This window comes from Coturnix japonica, chromosome 15 (genome assembly GCF_001577835.2).
Source record: "Coturnix japonica isolate 7356 chromosome 15, Coturnix japonica 2.1, whole genome shotgun sequence".
NCBI lineage: Eukaryota > Metazoa > Chordata > Aves > Galliformes > Phasianidae > Coturnix > Coturnix japonica.
Genome location: NC_029530.1, coordinates 881379 through 906782, shown reverse-complemented (window position 1 = coordinate 906782; position 25404 = coordinate 881379). Strand labels below are relative to the sequence as shown.

General features: G+C 44.5%; 1 protein-coding gene across 21 annotated transcripts in view; it reads left to right on the top strand.

Moving 5' to 3' along the window:
- The window catches only part of ARVCF (ARVCF delta catenin family member), a 151998-nt gene that overhangs the window by 84925 nt on the left and 41669 nt on the right, over positions 1–25404 (top strand). For 12 of the 21 annotated variants that reach the window (XM_015877596.2, XM_015877593.2, XM_015877590.2 and 9 more), the window contains 4 exons: positions 2460–2498; positions 9824–9982; positions 16265–16872; positions 20537–21036. In XM_015877596.2, coding sequence (XP_015733082.1) covers positions 2460–2498; positions 9824–9982; positions 16265–16872; positions 20537–21036 — 1306 coding nt within the window. The remainder of the gene's footprint in view (positions 1–2459; positions 2499–9823; positions 9983–16264; positions 16873–20536; positions 21037–25404) is intronic. The other 9 variants (XM_015877611.2, XM_015877612.2, XM_015877600.2 and 6 more) reach the window with 1 other exon arrangement.

Here is a 25404-nt window from a genome sequence, read left to right as displayed (position 1 = left end):
TGAATTACTCACATAGGACGCTGTATCCTATTTGCAGCCTCAGCTTTGCAGGGTTGCTCTGGTAAATTAAAGATTCCATTTCCTGGCATAAAACGCAACAAGGAGTGGGAGTGAAGCGCGGCTGGCTTGTTCTCAGCTTGGAACAGCAGTGCTGCAGCTTGTCTGGCCAAGGGAATTGCAGCCTGTAGAGCGAGTCTGGCTTTCTGATGTCAGTTATTAGCAAGTCCTTAATTTCATCTCGTGTCATCTGTTGTTGTTATCTGTGTTTCATGGAGAAATGGTTTCTGAACACCGGTTTGAAAGCAGTGACTTACATCACTGGCTCTGGGGCTGTGTTTTGTCTGATCTTTGTTGTATTTGAATTCCATCGTGAAGTGCCGAATGTACACAGAACAGAAATAATACTGAAAAATAATACACAGTGCATATAATTGGGTGGTTGGCCATTTCTCAGCTGAGTTTTCACACTACTCTGGTTTGAGCTTGACTTTATTTGCAGCACTGCTATCACGGCTGATGGTGGTTCCCACCCTCAATGGTGAGAGGAGAGGGACGTCCATAAGGAAAACCAGTGTTGGCTGGGACCCTGTGCTGAGCTGCTTTGCTGGCAGACAGCAATCTCTTTATTACATTTAGGTATGATTTTCTGGGGGAGGAATCCTTGACAAGCTGTAAATATTTGCTTTAAGACTGAAAAGCCTTCAGAAAGGTGTGTGTGTGTGTGCATACAGCTGAGCACCTCTCCATCGTCAAGTTCTTGGTTAAATAGGAACATGTTTTTTAATAGGTTGGACCAATTAATCTTTAAGTAGTGAAGATAATTCAGGCATGAAAATATCTCATATTTATGCTATTCACTTTCTACAACTTGAAACAAAAATTGCCCTGTAAGCCCTCAGCTTCCTGACATTGGGACTAATTGAACCTTTACCTGCGAGAAAGAAGGGTTCTCTTTGAGTTTTCTCTTACTCCTTGTTGTGGTTTAACCTGGCAGGTCCCAGCTGAAGTTAAGACACTCCTTTAGGCACTTGAACTGTTCTCAGATCAACCCTTGACCTTCTCTGTGGTGAATTGCTCAGACCATAGGGCTGGACAAGAGCCTTTTCTGATCTTAGAGCTCTTCTGTTCTGGTCTCTTCTTGCTCCTCTTCTGTCAGCTGTGTTCTGGAGCCCCAGCACAGTCTGTGTCCTTGCCGGGCTGTGGATGCAGGAGCTGAACAGCCCTTTCCAGCACTGGCTATGCAAATCGATGCCAAATGGAAATGATGAAATGCTCTTACTCAGCGTTCTCCCCCCCCCGCACCCCTTCATTTGTTTTTTTCCCTTTACCTACTGTCTATGCTAGTTTAGTACTGACTTAGCAAGTCCCTCTGCTGCCTTTTCAGTCTGTGTGAAGGCTGTCCATGTACAAGTAGGGCTGTAAGCTCAGTCCTAAGAAATACAGAGAATGTGTGAAGTAAACGGGCTACTGAAAAAAGCCATCATTGGGCTCTCCTGGGCAGCTGAAACAGCACGGTAACACACTGCACTTGGGAAGACTTGGCTTTCTGCTGAAATCTCCTTCATTTAGGAGATCTATGGCAGATGGATTGGCCTCTAGTTTTATTGGTTTGTTTGTGTCTCTTTGTGTTCAAATGGGCTTGTGGTCATAGGAGACCTCCTGCAGAGTTTCTTTCCTGCTGTCATGTTTTTGGTCCCTGGGGATACATAACACTGAGACCCGTGCTGGAAGGGGTGTGCAGAATTCCTGCTGCCTTTTGGGCAGACCACAGCTTTTGTGTGGGGCTGGGAGAGAGGGGGAGATGAACCTCTTGGGGAGCAGTTCAGGCTGAAGCAGTCTTGATGCCAAGAAAACCTGCTTTGGTGCTTTGTAATGGGAGATGTTGGCAAGCCCATCCCTTATAAGACAGGCAGTGAGATTTATTGTCAGTCACTTTGTATTCCCTAGAATAAGGAATAATTTATTTAAGAAGTGACTTCCTTGGAATTCAAGCTTTGAAAGTCATCACTGACCTATTTGTTATTTCTGTCTCCCTTAAGTTTATGAAAGCAGTTTTGTTTTTTGTGTTGTGGGCTGTATGTTTTGCCACAAAAGCAGCTTTCATGTTGTGTAGTTCAATTCTACAGGCAAAATTGTGGTTAGATGAGATTAGTTAAACTTAACACTGATCAGATATAGCAGCTGGGGCGCTAAAATAACGTTCCAGTCCTGGTCATAACTTAAAGAATGCAGAGACAGTTTACATCTGCCATAGGTCGAAGTGCAGTTCTTGAAGGTGCTGCTGTAGCAGTGCAAGGAGGTGTGTGTGTCAGCCTGGAACTGACAGGCTGGTCTGGCAGATCTTGGTTTGAGACAAGACTGGGGTGTTAAGGTGGCTGGGGTAAAGTCTGGGGCACACAGTGCATAGAGAAACTTACTGCTGTACTCTGCTGAACTGACGGTTCTTTTTTCTGTTTTAGATGAAGGACCTAGCTTGTACTTCTGACTCCTATGTGCATGTAAGTTTGTGGACTTGATATCTAGTAATACATGCATCACTTTAATTTATGACCAAAACTGTGTGGGGTCAAGGAGAAATGAGAGCTGAATGCCTGTCTTGCAGAAAGGAATGTGCAAATGAGTCATCCCACACCACTGTTAATGCCAGCATTGTAGAGGCAGCAGGTGGAGATGGAGGAAAAAGATTACTGGAAAATTGTAATCCATGATGTAACCTCATCCCACTAAAAATCTCCCTAATTTAGCCCTGGTTAGTTCATCTGGAAGGCTCCAGAGAGGAAGCAGGTCTGAGCTGTTCTGGGTTTGGTCAAAGATTAGACACGTAGATTTACATTTTGTTTGTCTTCGGGAGGAGGATTGACCTAAAAAACTGCACATGTAAATTACAGCAAATTGCATTGAACTCTCTTGGTGAGAAGCAGTCGTCATCCCCTCATTGAGTCTGGTTTCCAGATGAGTGGTATTGACAGCTAGGAGAAATAAGGGTACCCCCAGCACTGGGTGTTTCGGGTGTGTTTTTATTTATTTCCTTTTCCTTTGACCTGCTCATACTAAAAGCACAGCTTATGCTTCTGTTGTATTTCATGATCCTGCCAAGCAACCAGGGCTACTCTCATCCAGTTCTGGGTGTTACTTCCCTTGCTCTGAGTCCTGGGTTCATCCCCCAGCTTTAGTGCTATTCAAAAGACCCCGAGTTTGATGTAATTCAACAGGTAGTGAGTGTCAAGAGCTGGATTTGTACAGGGAGATGACTCAGTTTTTAAGGTCTGAATTATTCTCTGAAACTCCAATTCTTTCTGACTGGAGAGGAAGAATTCAGCTGCTGTGCATTTCAGAACCTTGTTAAGATAGGTTCCAACCAGCAGCAGCTATTGTGCATCCCTTTGCCTGCCTGCAAGGTGTCCTCACTCTTCCTTCCTGGGAAGGTCTAGGTCAGCAGGCTGCTCTGTCAGGATGAGGTAGGACTGTCCTTTCAGTGCGAGCTGTTAGTGGTTGTGTTGGTTCTGAAAATCAGTTGGTGTGCTCAATTTGCTGAGCATTGCTTTTATGGCGGTGGGATTGTTAACATGTGATTTTTAAGTATATGTTATCGCATCTGTTGAGGTTGACATCTTTGGTTAACACCCAGTCAATCTGAAAAGCGGGGCCAAGCAATACAGAGCCCTGAGAGATGTCTTACTTGTCAAAGTGACAAATTGCCCTTTCTGACTCAAAGGCCCAGCTTGCATTTCAGAGGCGTGTAGCTACAGGGGAAAGGGGAGGGGAGCATGGGAAAAATACCCTGTTAGTTGAGGCCTTCCCCAGTGGTTTGTTTTTTGTTGTGTGTTGCTGAGTTGAAGGTCTTTGTTTTCCTCAGTCTCAAACAACTTCTCAGCAGGTTGAGAGGAGCAAGGCCCCTGGGACTCTGCCTCTCCCACTTCTCATTCTCATAAACTGTTTACAATCTCCCTCCATTTTCTAGCTTTGTATGGAGAAGTTCAGTGGGTCAGCTTTCCCTTTAGCTTCATCCATCATTCCAGTCAATTAGAAATAGTTGAGGGCCAATTGCCCGGTCTTCCATTAACTGAGACACTTCAAATTGTTTAAAATAGCATAAAAGCTGCTTTGTTGGTCGTTGGGCCAGCGCCCTGCGGATGGGAGTTACCGTGTGGCTGAACAGAACCCCAGTGTGCTGGGCACTGCTGGGGGATGGATGTTAGTACTGCAGGCCTTGTTTGGGTTTGATTCCTTCTCCTTCACCTCTGCCTCTTGCCTTCCCTGAAAGGTGTGATGCCTTCAGACGGTGAATTGCCAGACCCGCTTGCACTGTGGCTTTTCAGAAGTGCTGTAGTAGAGGGAGGTGTTTTTCAGCTGGTGAACAGTTCCTCTTTAACCTTGGTGCTTAAAAAGCTCTGGGCGTTATTTGTTAGTTGCTTGTCGTGTGTGTTTCTGAAGGACAAAGGAAGCGTGTAAGTGTTCAGGAAACAGCTCGGGCATTGCGGTGCATGGCTGAGCTCACTCTGGTGCCCCATGCCAGGGCAGCCTGCTTTTGTGCAGGGCTGATGTTTTCCTTCGGTTGGATCTGACCAGCCCCGGGGTAGAGCTGTGTGAGAGCTCCAGCACTTGGAGCTTGTTACAGGTTGATGCTCCTGGGAGCACGCTGCAGTAAGCAGATGTATACGTACCATTTTGTTTCACATGACATTTAGGCAGCAATGTAAACACTTATTCTCATTTTGAATTCATTGCTTGTCTTGCAAACTCTTTTCAGTGTCATATGCTGCTGGGGTTTCAGTATGGCCAAGTCCATGTGCCTTTTGTTGTTCTGGAGCTTGAATAACACATTATCAGTAGGTGCTACCTGCACAGCAGTAGTTCCTTTGGTTGTGAGGAGTCCTGAGAGCTGTGACAGTGCAGCTGTGCTTGGGGCTGATGGAACTGGAAGAATACAGTACATGGCAGCCCTTGAATATAAGGCCTTTGATTCTTCAGGAAGGTTGCCCTGCCTCCTGCTTGGATTTCAGCTGCTGAACTGCTGCAGTGCACTGAGAGCTCCCTGGAGAAATCAGGGCTGAGGGCACAGCAGGGATGTTCGGGTGGAAAAAACAACAACAGAGCTTGACAGAACAGGGGAATGTGATGATAATCAGATTTAGGAGCTTTCAGCAGCTGGGGAGCTGGATCCTGTGCTGGAGAAAGGTCTGCCACAGGTACAGCAAGCCAGTTCCACCACTGACTTGTTTGTGCTTTGATGCCCTACTGGGATACGGACCTGCTGTATATTCTCAATCCAGGAACATGGTGATCTCGGTTGCCTTTTTTCTTCTCCTTCTTTTCCTCCACGTTCCTTCAGCATGAGAACGTCAGAGCTGGAACTGCAGACCTGCATTGGAAGGAGCGCTGTTGGCTGGGACACAGCACTGCCCTGAGACTCAGTTCTGACCAAATGGGTGCTTGCCTGCTTTGCACTTGCAGAAACTGAAGCTTTAATAAGTAATTCAAGTAAAGTATAAGAAGGGTTAGAAGAGAGAATCCCTATTTGATTCAATTAGTGCTGGTGTCCAACACCATTAATTATGAGCAGCCTTCTGATGTTTTTCATGGGAGTCAATACACTTGAGCTTTGTCTGTGCCGGGGCCAACTGAGGACAAGTTTGTCCACTGATGTAGAATCCAGCTTTTGTGCTCTGCAAAACCCTTCAAATTCGGTATCTAACAGTCGCCTGGAGTAAGCAGCAGCCTGAATAGTCTGCATTGCAGTCTGCTGAACAAAGGATACGTCTGGGAGAATGATGATTCGATGTACATGTTTGCCCTGTTTTTGAAGAGGGACTGTTTTAGTGGAAGTAATAATCTCCTGCAATTTAATATTATTTCCAGGCTCTTTTAAATCATTTCATAGGCAGTGAATAAAGAACTTTGTTTATCGTTTTAAAGTAGAATGTCTGTTCCTCCTAGGGGAGGTTATTCTTTTATTAAAAAAAGATAGAAAGTGGCTGCTTTGATGGAAATGTAACTCCAGGAACTGAGATGGTGATGATTACAGAAGCTGCAGCATTCTAATGCAAAATAAGCCCTAGGAGATATGTGCCCTAAATGGTAAATCACTCTGTTTCTTAACAAAGCAAGAATTACTATTATTTTGTTTCTTGCTTATTTTACAAGGTCTTTAGCTGTTTCATCTGCACTTAACTTTTACAAGCTGAGGATAAATTGATGGTTGATGTTGTTTTGCTGTTTAAATAGCTTGGCATTTTTAAAGCATACTGGAAATGCAGACGAAGGATGGGATTCATCTGGCACTCCAAAAGCAGGGAGAAAAGCTGTGACTGCTGGTACTCAGTGCTCTAACTGGATTAGAATCTGGTCTTATAACTTAATGTTTCGTAATCTTCATGGAAGGAGCCAAACACCATTATTTCAAGAGGACCTCGTGGGTGATTGTTGGCTGCAGGAAGAGTCGCGAATCCTGACAGGCTCTCATTAAAGAGGACTGGAAGGAAGTTTCCTTTGGATTTCATCTTCCCGGATGCTCCGCTGGGAGCAGCTCAGTGGTGGCTGATCCTTCTGAGCTGGGGAACCAACCTCCGCTGGTCTGGCAGCGTGGGACGGGCTGGCAGGGTCCTGGCTGTGGGAGGGGAAGGGGATCACCGTCCTGCTGCTGCTTTGTAAGCCCCAGCGAGCGTGAAGGAAAGGTTTTCTAAACTGGAATTACATGCCTTCAGTAGGCAGGGAATTACTGGTAGGATTATTCATTAGGAGTGTTGTATTCCAGTTCTAACTGGTAATTTATGTTTTACTTTGAATAATTAGGCTTAGCTGCCAAATGTTTGGAATGTGAGATGTGTTTAACAGGAGCGCCCTAGATACTGGCTTAGAAGCTGAGCACTGAAGAAGATGGTTGAGAGGGGTTTTGTGTCCCAGTTTTTGCAATTTCTGGTGACCTAAAATCCATAATGGAGGAAACTAAAAACAGAGAAAGTCTTTGCATCTTTTCAGTGTTAATGCCAGCTGGTGACAGCTGCACGTTAGTGATGTGGAACAAATACTGGTTGTAGAGATCAAAGAGCCGCCTCCTTGAGCTAATGCAGAGAAGAGCAAGTTGGATGGTGCTCTGTCCTCTTTGCTCACTGCTTTTTTTCAGTAGCTCGTGTGCTAAGGAGGAGAGTACAAGGAAGTGCAGTCTGCTGAGTTATCTGTGTTAGGAAATCTACCCTGAACTTCAGAAGCTTTTATTTCTGATGCTTAGGACAGTGTCTGGGTAACACTGCCTTTCTCCTGTAGGAATGCAAATCTGTACCTGAAACTTCATTTTAGAAACAGCCATGGGATGAAAACTGGCTTGGGGTTCATTTAAAGTCAATATGCCCTAGTTTGCAATTCACTCATGTTTAAGTGCCCAGCTTTAAAGCTTTTCTTTGCCCACAGGCAGTCTGAATACAAAGGGAGACTTTGTTTTTTATAAGGTTTTGCAGAAGGAGCAAAATCTGGAATGGAAGGTAGGCAGAAATCTCCTCAGGTTTATTATCACAAAGCAGAATTTTCTTCTGAAGAATGTAGAGGAGAAGGAAAATGGATGAATTCATGACAGCGCCTCAGTGTGAGGCTAGAAATGGACAAGATGGATATGGCTGTGACATACATGTGCAAAAGGAGTAAGTCTCACATCTTGGATCAGTTTTGGCATTTGATGCCACATAAATGGCGAGGAGGTTTACCAGGGCAAAGTGTAACGGGAGAAATCTGTGCATGGTAACCAATGTCTTTGGTTGTGGTCAGACTCGGATTGCACGAAGATAACAGAAGTCTTGAGTCTTGCTGTACTGCAGTGCTGTGTAAGTTCTGTTTGCAGGGAAGCCCTGCGGTGTGTTGGGGGAAGCTGATCTGCAGCTGTAATTTCACAGCTTCAGGATAAAGAGCGGGTTTGTGTATTTGTCCCAGGAGTTTGTTTCCCTCCTGAAGCTGTAGGCAGAGACAGAATCGGGCATCTGAGCTCTACCGTAAAGTACAAAGTGTGTGTGCAGAGTTGCTGGATGCTGAATGGGGAGATCTCCTGTAGGATTTCAGAAGCCTTGTTCTCGCTCTGTCTGGCTATTTCTGTTGCCTGAGGTATTTCTCCATTTCGATAGAAATGGGAGCAGTGTCTGCTTATCTCATCCCTGGAGGTGCAGCACAGGCTCCTTTGAAGGTTGTCTGTTCTGCATTTTGACTGAGGTGGCTGCCTGAAGTTTATTGCCATGTTCTTGGTTGTTACCATGACTTACCTGGAAATGAGAACAGCTGCATTGCTGAAGTCCAAGTTGCAGAATGCAAGAACATAGCTGTAAATAACAGAAACTGATCGAGGGTGTCTTGGCTTGTTTTAAAGGGAATTACTGATTGCACGAGGATTAAATGGTACTTTTTCCCAGTGGATCTCAATGGGATCTCAGTACGTTGCTCCTGCTCAGCAGAGGGAAGGATACCATCCTTTGTGGCTTACAGTGAGTGCAGCACAGGGCGGTCCAACGCCCACGGACAGGACAAAGTGCAGCTTTGTGACCTTATATTTAGAAAATAGAATGTTGCATTTCTCTGGTGGGGCAGCTTTCTTAAATAGAGAATATTTAAACATTGATGTAATTAGACTTGGCTCCTGCATGGCAACAGTTTCTTCCCGATGGTTTTGTTTTCCTGTGATGTGTAAAGGTGTATGGGATTTGCCCAGGGTGTTTTCTTTAGGAAAAAACGTATTAACTTTGTAAATTAAGGTCCTCTGTCACTCCTTTCCAATATTAAAAGAAAAATGTGTGCGTGTGTACGTATGTATGTAAATACATATATATATGTATTTATTCCTTAGTAAGAGCTTTTCTATGTATGCCTGTTTGACAGGATGAGCAAATCCCCGCTTTGGCTTTGAGGCCTGAGTTCCATGATAGCTTCAGGGATTACGATGAAATGAACAGTCTGCCGCTCTGTCTCACATAGCTGAGGAGAAAAGGCTCATTTCTCAGTATGTAAGCCAAGTCTTTATTGGCCACTTGCTGTGAAACTTCTGAAATACGTTCACGTACCAAAGGAGAGCTTCTGTGATTGCTGTGCTGAGACACAACTGTGTAAGAGAAAGGAAGGTTCAGCTGTTTGTGCTGGTGAGAAGCAGAAGCTCTCTCTTTGGGCAGCGTTCTTGCAGCAGCTGACCTGTGATTCTGTGGTCTGTTAACACTTTTTGGTGAGCTTACAGCCATGTACATCTCCTGCACTCAGCAAAGGGAAGATGGCAGAAGAGCAACATGCCACATAATCCAGCAGTTAATTTTCAGCTATCCATTTTAGATTATCATTACCTTGGACAATTTGAGACAGGTGGCAGTTTAATAGTGGGTCTTGGTGTTTTATAACCTTCTGTAGTCTGAAACTGAGCGTATTTTATCAAATGGAATTAAACTTTGAATGTTGTGTAAGATAAACTGCTCTGAAACCCAATGGTCTCATTCAGTGCAGAACAGAAAGAATGTTTTATGTACAAAAATTCCGCTCCTCCTACACTGGGCATTGGAGAGGAAGCTTAAGATAGGCTTAAATATAAGGCAGCCGTCTGTTAGCCCATAGTGGGTTGCCTATAAATACAAAGTTCATTACAGCACGCTCACATGATTTCCATTTACGACGTTGAGCTCAGCCATACTGGTTTAGTTGCATGGTTGGTGTTTTTTTTGAGACACTGAATTCTTCTTTCTCCGAGTCTCTATTTGCAAGTTGTAGGTAAAATGTGTTGTTCGATAGAGAAAGATGAAATCAGTACGATATGTGTGCCGTGATGGTAGAAGGGAAACACTGGGTTTTTTTTTGCTTGCTTTTTCAGGAACAAAGCCCCAGTAACCAGACGTCTATAGCAATGATGCAAGAACCTCAGGAAATGGTGGAAGAAACAGTTACTGTGGAGGAAGATCCAGGCACCCCCACTTCCCATGTGTCTATTGTCACTTCTGAGGATGGAACAACAAGGAGAACTGAAACCAAGGTGAGAGGTTAATAACCAGCAAAGGAGATGGGAGAATACCATCTACTCAGGGAGCAAAAGAAAGTAGAAGGAGCAGTGAGAATCATGCTGTTGTGATCCTCTGTGATTCTGAGTGTGTTCTCTGCCAGCAAAGCTGAGTTAGGGTTTTTTGGTCAGTTTGTGTCTGGTTTGCTCACAGTCAGCTGTGCTGATACAGCTGCTCATGGAGCTGTGAGCTGAGCAGTAGAAGTTACCCAGGTTAACCAAACAAAAACACCAGCACCCATTCCCAGATGTTAATTATTCTAAGGTTCGCTTTATTTTACTGGTACCATTCATGGCATTGCCCTACAAACATATATGAAAGTTTGGAGACTTAGATGAGATGGAAAGGCATGGAGGAAAGGATTTTTGTAGCTGGGAAAAAAGTGCTTGGAAATGTCTTCAAATTAATTAAGATTTGTAATAACAGTGCGCTGTTTTTTTAATTATTCAAATAAAATGACAGCATTTACCTATTGCAGTGTTCTTGTGAATGGAATTTTACTCCTGCTGCATAGGGAAAGCTGGGGATGTTCTCCAGGGAGCTGTACCTCAGGTTCAGAGATGCTGCGTATCTTTTCCTCATGCTCCCTTTTCTGGCCTTCACGTCAGATAAATGTTCAGTCCCTGCTGAGCAGATGCTGTGTGTTCGTGGTTGCCTCGCTCGCTTTTGGTATTTCTGCAGCAGTAATACGACTTGACATTTGGGCCTTGGACGTTGTGCTGACGTGTTCATTAGGTTTTGGTCTCCTGAAAGATCAAGGGTGACTGCTTATCACAAAGCTTCTGAATAGCAGTGATTTAAAAAAAGATTTTCCTGCTGCTTCTTATCAGTGTTTGTTTTTCTGGCATTCCAGAGCTGGGGCTGTCTGAGGTGTCTGTTGAGGATGTTGGAGTCTCAGGTGAGAGTGGCTGAATGTTGGTGTTCTGAGCTCAGTGGGTTTGCACACGTTGACATACACCGAGCATCTGCTTAAAAGTTGTTAGTTAAACAATGCAACTGCCCTGTTGCTGCTTATCAGGAATGGAAACGATGGTCTTAAAAAAGCAAACAACCAAAAAATATCACACTTGAATTAGTCCTTCCTATAATCTGACATTTTTCAGATGTAACTAAGTTTACTTACTTTCTAGAAGCAACAACAGCTGTTGTTTGCAGGAAGAAAGAGGTTGGATTACAGTGGTGATGGACACCTTTTCATATGGTCTAATAGTAGTGCATATTTTTAGGAAGCTGTTAGTGCAGCTATGCAAAGGGATAAAATAGCTGCGGCCATAAAAATAGAGTGGAGGCCATGTCGTGTTCCCTAGATAACAGAACCACATGAAATAGTTTGAAATAGTTATGCCACTGATAAATCTGTGTCTTTGTCATAACAGAAAAGGTGCTGTTTTCTGCAGTGCAGTCTACCTGCTGTGATAATAATATATATATATATATATGTATGTATATAATAGCATGGGTAGATATGAAAGCAAGATCAGATTTTCTTTGCATTTTTATTTGATCATGTTGTTTTCAACGTGTGTTTATAGTGTTGGTAGTGAATGTGAAGATGCAAACCATTGTTGTTGGAAGTCCGTAGCATCAGTTAAGTGTCCTGGAGTTAATTGGCATTGACTTCCTATCACTTTTAATAGGTATCATCATGGTGGCTTTATAGGTCACACTGTGATGTGTAATGCCTTGCAGGGCAAGTGAAACTTCTTTGCACCTTCTGTGAGGTGACAAAACTCTGACCTTGCTGCTCGGGTGAGGACAGTGAAGGAGAGTTTCTGTGCAGTGTGAGGTGCAAACCCAGCCCCTGTGCACACAGTGAGCTGCAGGAGCAGTGTTCCTCCTCCGAGCCTTAGAGGTAGAGAAAGGGCTGAGGTGCTCAGCCTGGTCAGTGCCGTTGTGTTTTCCAGCCTTGTTTTACAAAGCAGGTGGTACCACATGTTGCTTCCCCTGACCAAGTTACATGGGCAGTCTTTCTTTGCAGGAGCTGAAGAGACCAGAGGGATTTTCCAGGTGTGCACTTTCCTTGCTGTGTACCCTGTGTAGAGGTCAGCCAACTCTGTGTGATCTGATGGCTGGTTTTGGACTCTGTAAAAGAAAAATATTGTTTATTTTTGCTACGTTGTACAAAATAATGCCTGTAAGTGATTCCCCTTGAACTGAAGCATAGCAAAAGCTATAAATGTGTATGATCCTTTGTGCTGCTGTTCCTTGTTTTCTTTTACGAATCCCCCCATGTTGTTTGAAAACCATAATCTACAGAGTTTCCTCTCTCCAATAATACATGAATTAAACCACTTCAGTTCAGGAGCATTGACAGTTTGTGCTTTCCCCCCATATCTCTGAAGCTGCCTGCAGCAGGGAAGCGGGAAGAAGCGTAATAGAATTGAATATTTGACGTATTTTAAATAGAGAACATCTGCCTTCTCAAAAATGAGATATCTGAGTAATTTCCCCCAAACTGTTATTATCTTGCTACTGTGCTGGCTAAGTCTCTACATAACATTCGCTGCACAAAAGATGTATCACATAGTGCTTCATTGCAGCTCTATAATCTCTGGAAGCCAAATACCTCTCATGCTCCAGCAGCGAAAGTCACCTTGGGGAGAGGGCAGCTGGGAGGCTGCTGTGTCAGAGGAGCTGCTTTGGAAGCAGCTGAAGAGAAATGGAGTAAAGCAAACAGGATTTGTGTGCTCCTGTTAATGCTTGCTTTTTTCTTTCTTTAGGCACCTTTTAGTTTTTATCTTTTTTGAAATGCAAAAAGATCTGAGAGCTCTGGGTCACTTTTATTCATTGAAAAAGATGTTTTATGGTGACAAACTGTAAAATCAATCAGTACACAGAGTTGTTTCATTTCCAGGCCATCCGTTTGCCTTGTCTTCTCTAATACTGAAGAAGGGCAGGTCTTTCCCAGCAGCGATTACTGCTGCTCTCCCTTCCTAGCAGCAGTAACTGGAAGGTGCTCGTGACTTGAAATCTTCAGCTGTGTTGGCACCAGCTGCTCTGAGATGCAGTTGTTTGAAACTTTGCAGAAAGTTGGAGAGCAGTTGGGTAATAGAGCTGCAATGGATTTCTGCCGCAGTTGAGGGTCCTTTGAAAAAGTGAAACACGAAGCTTAAAATTGAAGAGGCTTGTTTTGAAAAGCCATGGGGTGAGTTCTTACACAGCGTTTAATAAAAGGTAATACCTTCGGCCTGCTTGGGCTGATGAGTTTTTACAGTCCATAGTTGAAAAATGAGCTCTCGGAAAAGTCAGAACACCTTCATCCTTACACATTCCTTCTCATCTGTTTTTGTCTTATGGCAGAGTTTCAACAGTTTTTTAGCCCTGTCAGCTTTTATAAAGTACTTAATTCATCAAAGAAAGGGGGAGGAGGTACAAAAGTGAGAAACAAAAGCCCTCCATAATGAGATTGAAGGTGGGAATTATAATTACTTGCTAAGATGATCCGATGGTGACAGCACACTTTCCACTGAAAGCTCAGCACTGTCTTTCCCCCTCTGTGAGAGCACTATGCACTTCGAGGAACCTACATGTACCACCTGTATGCAACCAGTGGGTCCAGTCCTGGGCTTCTTCTGCTTCCCTATTGCTTTAAGACAAAGAAAAGGACAAGGAACAGAAAAATATGGAAGCTGTTTCACAGAATCACATGATGGCCCAGGTTGGAAGGGACCTCAAGGACCGTGAATCCCCCCATGTCACAGGCAGGGCCACCAACCTCCCTGTTTAATACTAGATGTTCAAATGTGTGATATTTCCTTTGTATCTTATAGACAAATATAACTTTTACCTACTTGTACCTACAGAGCAGAGTTCATGCTAATAAATTGGATGCATTTGGAGGATCAGGTGGCAGATAAGACAGTCTGCTTTGGTCTCCCCTTTGGAATTGCTTCGTTTTCTCTGGCTAATGTACTGGTATTAAGGAAACCACAGACATGTTGGGAGAGAAGATTACTGTGCTGTCAGCTATCCAAGACTGCCTCTCCTTTTAAGAAATATAATTGAAACATTCCCTTGAGCTGGATTTCCTGAAATAAAGGTTTATTGTTTGCTTTTGCTTGGAAGCCTAATAAATGGACCTTCCTCTGAGTGCTGGCTAATTGCTTCCAAAAAGCTTCCCTTTATTGTCCTGTCGGCAGCAACGTCTGTTTATCACACGATAAATCTTGTGTTTCAGTGCCCAACTCTGACTCCTGCCTTCCAAATATGAACAGACTTGATTTGACCCTCCCTCACACAATACCTTTGGCATTATTGAATGCTTTTATGCAATGAGACGTGTGCTTCGCTGCTAGGGTGAAATGTACCTTTCCATGTTTCTGATGAGGGATTCTTGGTTGTGCTGATTCTTTCTGCTGTTAATACTGGGAACGTTCAGTAAATGATAGAGGTGACGCTGTGCTGACTTTGTCATCTCCTTCTGTGTGCTGACTGATGCCAGGGTGTCTTTTTTACTAGCACAGCTGCTGGAAACTTGTCTGTGCTCAGTAAACAAAAACGAGGCAATCTGAGGAGAAACTGCAAATGAATCCTGCCTTCTACATTCTCTGTGCTCTGTAGAGTGCAGGAGCATGGTGGAAAAGCTCTCAGTTTAATTAAATGTAAGTGAGAAGTCATAAATCACGTAGGAATTGATTTTCCAAATGTTGTGATTCTCTGCTTTGTATGTGTGTGCTGAGTATTGGTAGACAGTTGTCCTTGCTCTGACACGACTGTGTTGTTACCCCATCCTGCTGATAACCACAAGGGCTCTCCAGAAAACAAGCAAGTGCCCAAACTGGCAGCAGTGCTGGTGGCTGAAGGTGTGCCACAATGACAGCTCCTGCAGAGCACTTCTCTGGGCATATGAAAGGTCAAAGCTTGTTCCATCTTTTGCGCTGTTGCTGCAGGCATTGATGGTGTATTGGGCATCTCGCACTGTCTGGTCTGGAAGATGTTGTGAACAATGGCACGTGACAAACTGTGCTTGCATTGCAGCATGTGCCTTCAGAAGGAGAGCTTGGAATTCAGTTTAGTGTGTCTGGGTTCTGCTGAGTAGTGCTGAAAGAAGGGGCTTTGTGTGGGTACATGAGCACTCCTCTTGGCATCCACAGAGCTGCTCCTTTGTTCCTTACTGTGCAGAAGTATCAGTTTCCGATTCATCCAACTGTTGCAATGCTCCCTTACTTCCTGTTACTCACCTTCACACTTCACAGCCTCAAGAATGCCAAAGCCCAAGACTTGTTATCCAGCTGTGTCACTCCTGTGCAGAACTCACGTTTCAGGCCTGGAAATGTTGCTGTTTCTCCTGTTAGAAGAGCACTTCTGAGCACAGTACTTTGAATAAAACTTTTGTTTCAAACTCAGTAGGAGAATGCTGAGCTGTGTTCCACTTGTTTGTGCCACATTACAAAGGGCTACTGTAAGCTGCCCCGAATCTTTTTCATCCCTAAACGTTGTCCAGTTTCATGAATGCCGTGGCAGCAGTTGTGCTGGTGCTGAGTGGAGAGTTGGAGTGTTGTGCTCAGGTAGTGACCAGAAGCCATTGTTGGTCAGAAATGGATTAGTTTATAGCTCTTAATTCCTTTATTTTAGGTACTGCAGTACATGTTTTTCATTAAAAAATGGTGGGGGTGGAAAGTAGCATCGTTCCTGAAGCTTATTTACTAAGGAAATCCCTTTGAGATCAGAAGGAAAATTATCAGCTGTGGCCCGAATTAGACACTGAGGTTGTGTTGGTACCTGGCCATGCTTTATTCAGCATTGTGATGGTATTTAGTTATGCTGTTGGTGGAGAGCCATTTGTGCTGCTTGCCATCTCGCAGGGTTTCGTTAACTCATTACCCTGGAGTATCATTTGCTCACTGATGTCTCTAGGAAAATAAATACTATTTGGGTGAGTTTCCCCTGTTTGGGGTTATCTCTCTTAAGACGTGGAGCGGACACACCTGGAGCTGCTTCAAGAGGTGTGCTCTGATTGTTCTGTTTTATATCAGCTTGTCCAATTTGGTGCCAGTCTCTGTGTTTAAATGGGAGGCTGCAGGTGCTCTTGGTGTATGTGTTTCACTCTGCAGTTTCTGTGAAGATGTGAGTTATTTACATATGCCTATTTCTCTCTGATACTTGCATTGGAAACACAAAATTGCCAGCAGTTTTGTTGTGTGTTCTTCCCAGCAAGTGATCCACTTACATGTATTCGTTTACTGTTCTAGCTCCTTTAATTCTCATTACATTGTTCATCAAAGAGAAGAGTAACACATTTATTTGCTACTTCACAGGTTACCAAAATGGTCAAAACAGTCACCACCAGAACAGTGCGTCAGGTCCCGCTTGGGCCCGACGGCCTGCCAGCAATGGACGGCTCATCTCCTATGGGCAGCTACACAGATTCAATAGACAGGAGGTATATGAAGAACGGGGAGCGGTACATCACCCCACAGGCATCATCCACATTAACCAGGTCTTACAACAGCTACAATGATTCCTACCCCGACAGCCACGAAGGCCAGTATCGTCCTTATATCAGTCATGATGGTTATGGAGATCTAGCAGATAATTATGGCAGCTTGTCACGTGGCGTCAACTACCGTCCTCGCTATGCCTACATGCCAGGAAACAGTTACCGGCCAGACGACGGGAGCTTCACTTTGCCAAGCAGGAGGGATAACTACGGCCCTGTTGCCCAGCCTCAGGTGCCAGTGGGCAGCAATGTTGACTTGAACCGCTCTCAGCCTGAACGTTTCCAGCCAGAGCCCTATGGACTGGAGGATGATAACCGCAGCCTTGGAGTAGATGATGAAGGATATGAACTGGATCCTGATTATTCTACTGTGAACCGAAGGACGTCTGCAGGTGTGCCGGAGAGAGGAAGACCTCACAAAGGAAGGTAAAAATCCGTTTGTTTCTTACAGCTTTACGTGCAGCTGGTTTGCTCAGTTGAACATTTGAACTCCTGTGGTCTGATAAGGTCACAACTACTTGGCAGAAAAAAATGCAGCAGTTGGATTGTGATTAGTGTAATTGTTAGAATGAAATAAACATCTTTAAATGCCATAAATGGGAAAACTGAGGGATGGAAGGAGAAAGGTCTTAGATAAGAGACAAAAAATAAACCAGTTTGGGATTGCAGTGTATTTGTGATTTAGGCTGGAGAAATAATCAGCATTTCTCAAAAACAACTGTAGGCAAAACCAATATGTCCCAGTCATAGTGGGAAGGGAAGCTGGCCTACATGGAGAAAAGGGGAGCTGCTGTGCTGTGTGGTGAACAAGGCAGAATGCATCGTTTCATTAACCAATGAATACCTGCAAAATGCACGTGAAATACAAAAGAGTGATTCTAGTGCTCAGCATCCCTCTGTGTGTTTCTGGGCCACTTCACGTAGACTGAGTTTAGCAAGAAAAAGACAATTTCCTGGAAGAGGGGCAGCTTTTTTCCTTCCTCAAGAAGAATTGTGACTGCACTGAATTTTCCCTGTTCTGTCTCACACTGGCAAGGTGAAAAGGGGTCTTGTTATCTTCGAGACTTCAGGTGGGTCTGGTCATGTGCACATATGCCAAACAGTTTTGAACAGCTGGTTGGCTGCAGATGAGCTGATATCTGGTGATGAAGGGATGCCTCATTATCGAGGAGCTGCCTGCTGAGGTGCCTGACAGCCTCAGCTCCTGGGCCTGTGCTTATCGTGTGCCCTCAGCTGCGTGACAAGGTTGTGCTGAACCTCAGTGAAGTACTTTGGTGTTTATGAGATCAGATTGTTATTTTGTCCTGTCAGTCTAAATAAGGGGAAGATAAGAGCATCTGTGTTGAACTAAATGTAACTGAAGAGACCAATCACAGATTACTTCTGGTTCAGGCCCCTTCCCAAGAGATGTGCTGTTTTATGCCCTTAGTTGTGCTCTGCTGTCAGCTCATACATTGGAGCTGTGTCTGGGCCTCCTGCACAGGAGGGGTGTGGAGGGTGGGAGCAGGTTTGGGGGAGCTCTCCTGCTTGGAGAAGTGACATTGCTCGTGGTTTCTCTTGAGGTCCCTTCCTGGCGTCTCTTCCTGACAGCTTACAACCACTGGGACCAGGTCAGGGTTTTATGGGGCTGAAGTGAATGCCAGCGGGCACCAGGACACCAATCTGTGTATCAGACTGCAGCTCCTGCTTCCCTGCATCTAAGCTCGGTTTGCAGTTCTGGTTAGAGCAGCCAGGCAGTGCTTGTAAAGTTTTGCGAACATTCTTCAAACTAATATTCCTGATAAATAATGGAATGCATTCTTAGAACCTGCCCATTTGCATGTTTAAAGTGTATTCTTTAAGCATCCCTTTGATTTATTGTTCCTTGCACTTTGGATAGGGTCGATTTACAATTTTTGTTTTACATTCCTTTTGTTGCGAGTTTTTCCATATTTAATATGATCAAGAGGCTTTGACAAGTAATTAGTCTGACTGCGGCGGCACAGCCTGGCTTGTGAGAACGTCAGACTGTGTGAGGGGCTCTTCAGATGTGGCTGCTGTCTGACATTTCAAAGAAGCACTTGAGTAAACCTGTGTTTCAGACGTGCTGCTGCTCTGCCAGGAGCTAATGATAACAAATATTGCTTTGTACTAGATGAGGGTAATTACTACTTCATCATTCCTGGTCTTGTTTTTTGTTTTTGAATGAGTTTATTATTGAGGAAATGATGAAATGAATGTGGTAGATCGATGGCACCTTTGCTTTCAGGACGTTGTTATGTGTGGGACAGGCCTGGTACCTGCCATAAGGCCTCTGCCTCAGTGCTGCGCATCACGGGCATCTCCCTCACACAGAGCTGCACCAAATGGAGCCCTCCCTGACCTGTGGATCAAGCGTTATTCCTTCATTCTCTTCCCCCTGTGCCTGTCTGTCTCCATTTTAGCTACCCATGTTTTGTTGTTAATTGGGAAGGATTGTCATCTCCGTGTGCATCTGCTGACCAGACAAGGTCTGTTTGCTCCTGTTTGCTCTTCCATGCACATGGATGGGTTTCCTTCTTGTTTTGCTTTGCACCAGTTCTCTGCTGTAACAAACATTTTCTTCTGAAAGAAGATGACAAATTATGGTGAGGAAAAGGCATTTGGGTGTATTATATTGATCTTACAGCACTCGGATTTATTTGTGATGGTTTTTACAAAGCTTTAATTAGCTTTATGTCCCTTTTCCTTCTCTGAGTAGGTTGTCTTCATTAAATAATGGTTATTTTTATTGTAGTTTCTAAATATATGTATTCTTACGGTGTTGCTGGGCTTTTTGTATATAGCCCTTTTTAAAAGAGAAGCAGGGATTATTGGATGTTTTTCATTTACAAAAGACATCCCAAGTATCATTTGAATGTTTCTGATCATTACATTGAACTTAACATAAGCGAGCAGGAGAAAATGGCCAGTCATAACTCATCCTTCTGTTAAATCATCTGCTCAACTCCAAGTCTCTGGTTTAGCAGCCAAATGTAACTGCTTTGTCACAGTGTAACTAGCACTGTTATGCTGGGGAGTTCAGAGCAGCAGCGTACAGACCTGCCTGGGCAGAATGGGGTTAGTTCAAAATGCAATCGGTTTGGAAAGCACTGATTGTTTTCTCAGGCTCCTCTGTAGGGCGAATTTACTTGATATGGGTTAGGTGATGTGGATGCAGACAGCAGAACACTGATGGATGGCTCAGTTTTTTCGGCAGTCTGCAGCCTGGGTCAGCTCAGCCATTAGTAGCTGTTAGGTGGTTCCAGATGAGGAGATTTCAAGTGTTTTAGCCACACGGCTGCTAACTCAGACTTGTCTGAACAGAGAATTCAGTCCAGCTTTTGAATCCCCTTGCACACCTCCTGTCAGGGAGCAGAGGCTGGCAAAAGTAGGACCTTGTTCTGCAAAGTCTTTGTATCTCTGCTTCATGTGCACAAAGCTCCCTCCTGAAATCCCAGGCCTTTCTGGTCTTGTATCCTAAGCAGACACCAGCTGCGAGCTGTGATGAGTGTAGCTGTTGTATAAGTTGATGGGGATTAAATGTGGAAATCCTTCACCTGTTTACTCACACGTGCCTGTGCTGAAGCCACAAGTAAGAAGATAAATCCGCAAGCACTTTCCCAGATTTTATCTGTGCTGGGATTTGATTTGATCAGTTCCCTGAGACAGGTGGTTACTGAGACCTGCAGCATCCCAGAACCTCAGCTGACGTGCTGCAGCAGATGGAAGGCAAGATGCTGGCAGTCAGCAGCCCTGGCACAACACCAGGCTGAGTGCAGAGCCCCTGGGCTCCTGAGCACGGTGGGCTGTTCCTGCTGCGGTTCTCATCGCTCCTCGTCCTGTGCTGAGCAGTCTGCCTTTCTAAGGGCCCTCAGCTGGGTGCAGGTGAAAAGCCACACTTGGCCCTATGATTAATTTTCAAGTTACTAGAAAGAAATTATTTGAACGTGTAAATACATTGTCCCTGATGATTTTTGTGATATTAAAGGGTTTGATAACAGCTGAAATCTCCGTATTGACTTGGAGGCACGGGATGTTTAAATTACATGTATTTTTCCTTTCTTTCTCTCGGGACTGTTGCTTCTTGCAGGGGCTACGATGACCCCATTGAGACAGAGATGGTGGAAGAGAGGATCCCGTACCTCCACGGCAGCTATGCGGCACCGCTGGCACAGCCAGAGCGAGGCAGCATGGCCAGCATTGACCGCCTGGGGAAGCGCTCGCCCTCCATCGACAGCATTCGCAAGGACCCCAGGTGGAGGGACCCTGACCTCCCTGAAGTCATTGCCATGCTCAGCCACCCCATCGACCCGGTCAAGTCGAACGCTGCTGCCTACCTGCAGCACTTGTGCTACGAGAATGATAAAATCAAAAAGGACGTGAGGCACCTCAAGGGGATCCCCATCTTGGTGGGCCTGCTTGATCATCCAAAGCCAGAGGTCCATCGCAAAGCCTGCGGGGCCCTCAGGAACATCTCCTATGGGAAAGATAACGAAAACAAGGTGGCTATAAAGAACTGTGATGGGATCCCTGCTTTGATCAGGCTCTTGCGAAAAACAAATGACATGGAAGTCAGAGAGCTAATTACAGGTCAGTGTCTGCATCTTCTTTAACAAGTTACTCTTTAGAGGCATCTTTCCAGTTTCAAGAACAAGAAGTTCTGGAGAGGAGGAGGTTGCATTTATATCACTGGCTGCAGCTGTTCCTTTGGCTGTACTGAGTCTGTGGTGTGAGAAAGCCTAAGGCTTATACCTCCTTTAGGTGGACTTAATGTTCGTTTGTATATATAGCACGCTGGTTTTCCTGGGCACTGAGGGATGGATGGTGCTTTCTGGATGTAGCATGTGGTTGAGCAACTAAAGCTTCAGGTGAGCTATAGCAATGCCATTGACAGGTAATTTGTGCTGCCCTTGCCCTCAGTGTGCTACAGTCATGAGGTAAGATATGCTAATCTAGAACTTAGTCTCTTCTAAAACAATCCTGCTGCACTGTCCCGACTACTTTGCATTGATAGGTCAGACTCCTCAGCAGCGCGTCCTGCCCTGGTTCTGGTCTGAGGCTACATATAAATCACTGCGTGTCTGTGGCTGAGAGTGAGGAGAAGCTCTGGTGGTTGTGTGGGTTGTTCCTTACAACTGCGAAAGGGAGAATTACATTTTTAAGATAGCGGATTCTTGCACGCTTTCCAGGGATTTTTCAATCACTCAGAACTCCATTTTTCAGCCTATTTTTATTTGAACTTAGTCTTGGACACGGTCCAAAAGGAGTAATAAAGTGTACGCCAAGTTTCAAAGTTCAGCCATTAAGTGGAAGAAGGTGAAAAAGTATGTCAGCTCTTAAACTATGGAGAAATATATTGTTCTTCGGTCTCCCATAACTCATGAGGATTGCAGTGGATTTCTCTTTCTCAGAAGCAATGGGGAAACCTGGGGAGCTGCACTGGATTTCAGTGCCAGGAAAAAAATGTTTTTTCCACAAAAAACGGATCCAGGACTGAAACTGTTTGGCTGCCTTATCAGTGTAGGGCTGTCCAAGCAGAGCCTATTGCAAACATGGATTAAGCCATTTGAAGTAAGCATCGTAATTCTATAATTGCCTCAAAAATATGGCAGCTGCCCAGGTTTTACTGGTAATGGTAATTCTCTGAGAGGAACCGTGGCTTTGGGCGTTCCAACTGCTCTTCCCCCACCATTCAGAACACATTTAGTAAACTAGGTTTAAATACAATGTAGGGTTGTTTTCCCAGTCCTTTTCCATACAGCTGGTAGAGGAGGGCTTTCAGTAGCACGCGTTGCTGTGGTTGCTCTGTGTGCTTTGTCTCTAACAGGGAAGCTCTGTAGGTAATATTTATGTTCCATTTGTTGCACTCGTGTCGTGTGATGACTTTATTTAAAAAAAAAAAAAAGTGAATCTGCTGTTCTGGTTTACTGAAAACTCGTTTCTGGGGTGCTGGGAGGGAATACAGTCAGTTCTTTAGGTTTGGGAAAGGAGAAACTGGTCTGTAATTTACTCTGAGGGAACATCGTTCTAATGCCAGGCGGTAATCAGTCACTTCTGGGATGGCAGAAACAAACTGGTTGTTTCCCCTTTTTATTCTAAATGGTGATTGCCTCCATTTCCAGTTGATTCATTAGTTTTGCAATTCAAATAAATTTTATTTGATAGCACCTCCTGCTCATTAAATATAGCACTTTCGTTCCACTCCTTTTTTGCTATTTAAAACTCTTTATTTCCCTTTCCTGAGGAGCTCCAGGAATATTGGGGACCTTAACCTAAACAGATGTCCAGCAACAGATGATCTGCATTTAATCTCTTCCTAACCAGGAGTGGCCTCAGTCCACTTCTAAAATGACATTCCCAGATCCGGTGTGAGACATTCAAACGTCCTATAGAAGAGCAGGGTATTCCAGCAATGCTTCTGTAACTGATGCTGGAGTGCTCTGCAGCCAGTGTTTGGACCCCAGCTGATGGTGTGTTACCATCCGCTCAGGAATCAGCTCCAAAAGGCGGCGTGTCTGAGGTTGGCACGGACGTGCTGACTTCCTGCATTTTACTATTTCTTTAACCCAACACTGGCTGCTTTCTGAAGGCTGAATTGTTCCTGATATGTCTGCAAATGGCACTGAAGCATCATGTCCATCCAGGTCACACAAGTATGTGAAGCATTCAAAAGTATTCACAAAACTCAAGATGGAATCATGAAATAGCATAGATCTCTCTTAGCTCCATCTGCTGCACTGAGGAACTTGTGTTCCTGGCCATGAGTAAATCATGAGTTGTGTGTTGATGAGAAAGATCCCACAGAACCGTCCCTTGCATCTCTCTCTTGTCTTGGCAAAATGCTGCTGAACTCTCAGCGGATGGTTTTCATGATAACTGGAGGGAAATGAGGATTAAGCTGATAAGGAATAGAATCTGTTCTGATTGGGAAAGCTGTAAGTGTTTTTTATCTTGAGTGATTGATAGGGTTTTTTTTCAATGGAGCAAATGTTCCTATCTGATATGCAAGACCCGAATTCTATTACATACTTAGAAAAGTGATCAGAGTTTGATGTCATTAATGAATAATTTTGTTCTTTGTGAGAAAGTTGAAAGTAATTTTGTTGTTTAATGACATTGCTCAGATTTTAAGTGGTGCAGAACATGAGTTTCTTGGTGCTTTGTCTTGTCAGACTGGTGTTAACTGACAAATGATTGACCTTCAAAATGCTGTGACGGGTATATTTGGATCTAACACTGTAACAGAATCTTTCAGGTGGATGGGCTCACACAATGTTCGCACCTGCTGGTCATCCCCACGTGGTAAGACAGGTCTGGAGGTGCCCAGTAACCACATATTGGACCAACATACAAGTCTGTGGTGAATGGGATGGAGGGTGCTGCTTTCCTCACGAATGATAAATGATTCGGTATAGACCACAAGAAGGTGTTTAACTCTTCGTTTGAGCTAATTTCATGGTGACAGTCGATTTTTGCAAGTAAGGATTGTGGAAGGTAACAGCATCATTGGTGCTCTGGCACAATGCCTTTGGAAATCTTTGCGCAGTTAGCTCCAAGGAGGCAGAGATTCAGGAAATTGCCTATGGCCCTAATAGCTTGTAATACGACATGCAGTGTGTATCTGTGTTTGTAGCTTAAATACTTCGGAGATATTTTCAACAATCAGTATTTTTGAAATTCAGCGTGTTGCTGTTGTCCCTGATTTACGTGCTGAGAAAGTGGAGGAGTCAGCAGCCTCGGTGGGATTCACCCCTGTTGGTTGTGATGTCAGTTCTGCAGTGCAGTGAGGATACTGCTGGAACCCAGCTGGGTTCAGTGTCTTGGAATAACTACTGCAGAATGAGAATATAGAAGAGAAGGAAGGAAGAGGGAAGGGCAGAATCTCATTTCAGATGCGAGAGGAGTTTGTGTTCAAGGATGGTGCACTTCAATACAAAGGGCTGTCGGTTTCTGAAACTTTCCCACGTAGGGATGAGTTTGGATCTTTGTGTTGCTTCCAGTCGAAATACGTTCCATTTCAGAAGAAAAGGAACAGGGCGTCCTTGGGAGCACTGTGCTGGCTCCTCAGTTGTTGCTGTCTTCTTTTGTTGCAAATCCCAAATGCTTCACACACAACCCGGTGGAGCAGCCCTGCTTTATCCTGTACAGCTTTCTGGGACGTGTCCATGGCATTCAGTGCTGGACGTTCTCATTCTGTGTGTGACTATGAGAAGTTCTGAGCCAGCAATGCATTTAGGGACCTATTGGTGTATCTGTGAATAGTGAGGTAAAAAGGAAGCTGTTTTACAAAGCAGTGTTTTATATCATCTCCTAAAAAGATGCAAAGCAAAGACATGTTGTGTTCATCCTGTTCTCTCATCTCCTCGGTCTGAGTGGATGCCTGGGTTTTGTACAGAGCACTTTGAAATGGAGACAACACAGTGTGAGACTTCAGAGGCTCTGCTAATCGCCGGCCCCTGTGCTTATCATAGAAGTGCCACCCACTACTCGGATGGAGATAAAATTCCTTTTCCCACGTGGTGCTTGTTGTGACCCTGTACGGATAATGCTCTGATACGAGAGAAGGACGTTTGGTGTTAGACACATCTTGCCTGTAGCTATTAAGGAGGACTTGCATGGACGGCAGCTCCTCCTGCCTGGCTGTGCTGGCTGTGCTCATTGCTGGGCTGCGTTCCCACAACCCGCTGTGCGCTCACAGGGGGCTCTGGTGAGGCCATGGATTTCTTAACATGGTTGACAAGTAATGGATCCAAAATCTTTTCCCCATTAGGTTTAAAAACCTGATTGAAATGGAGGGGAGCAGCAGGTTGTACCTTTGTTTTTCTTTCGTGTTTTGTTTTAGATAAACACTCAGAGGCAAATATCAACAGCTCATGCTGCAAGGTGCACAGATTCACTTAGAAAAACCATCCCGTCAGCTCTGCGAAATGCTTTTCCATGCAGTTGATGTGAATTTTT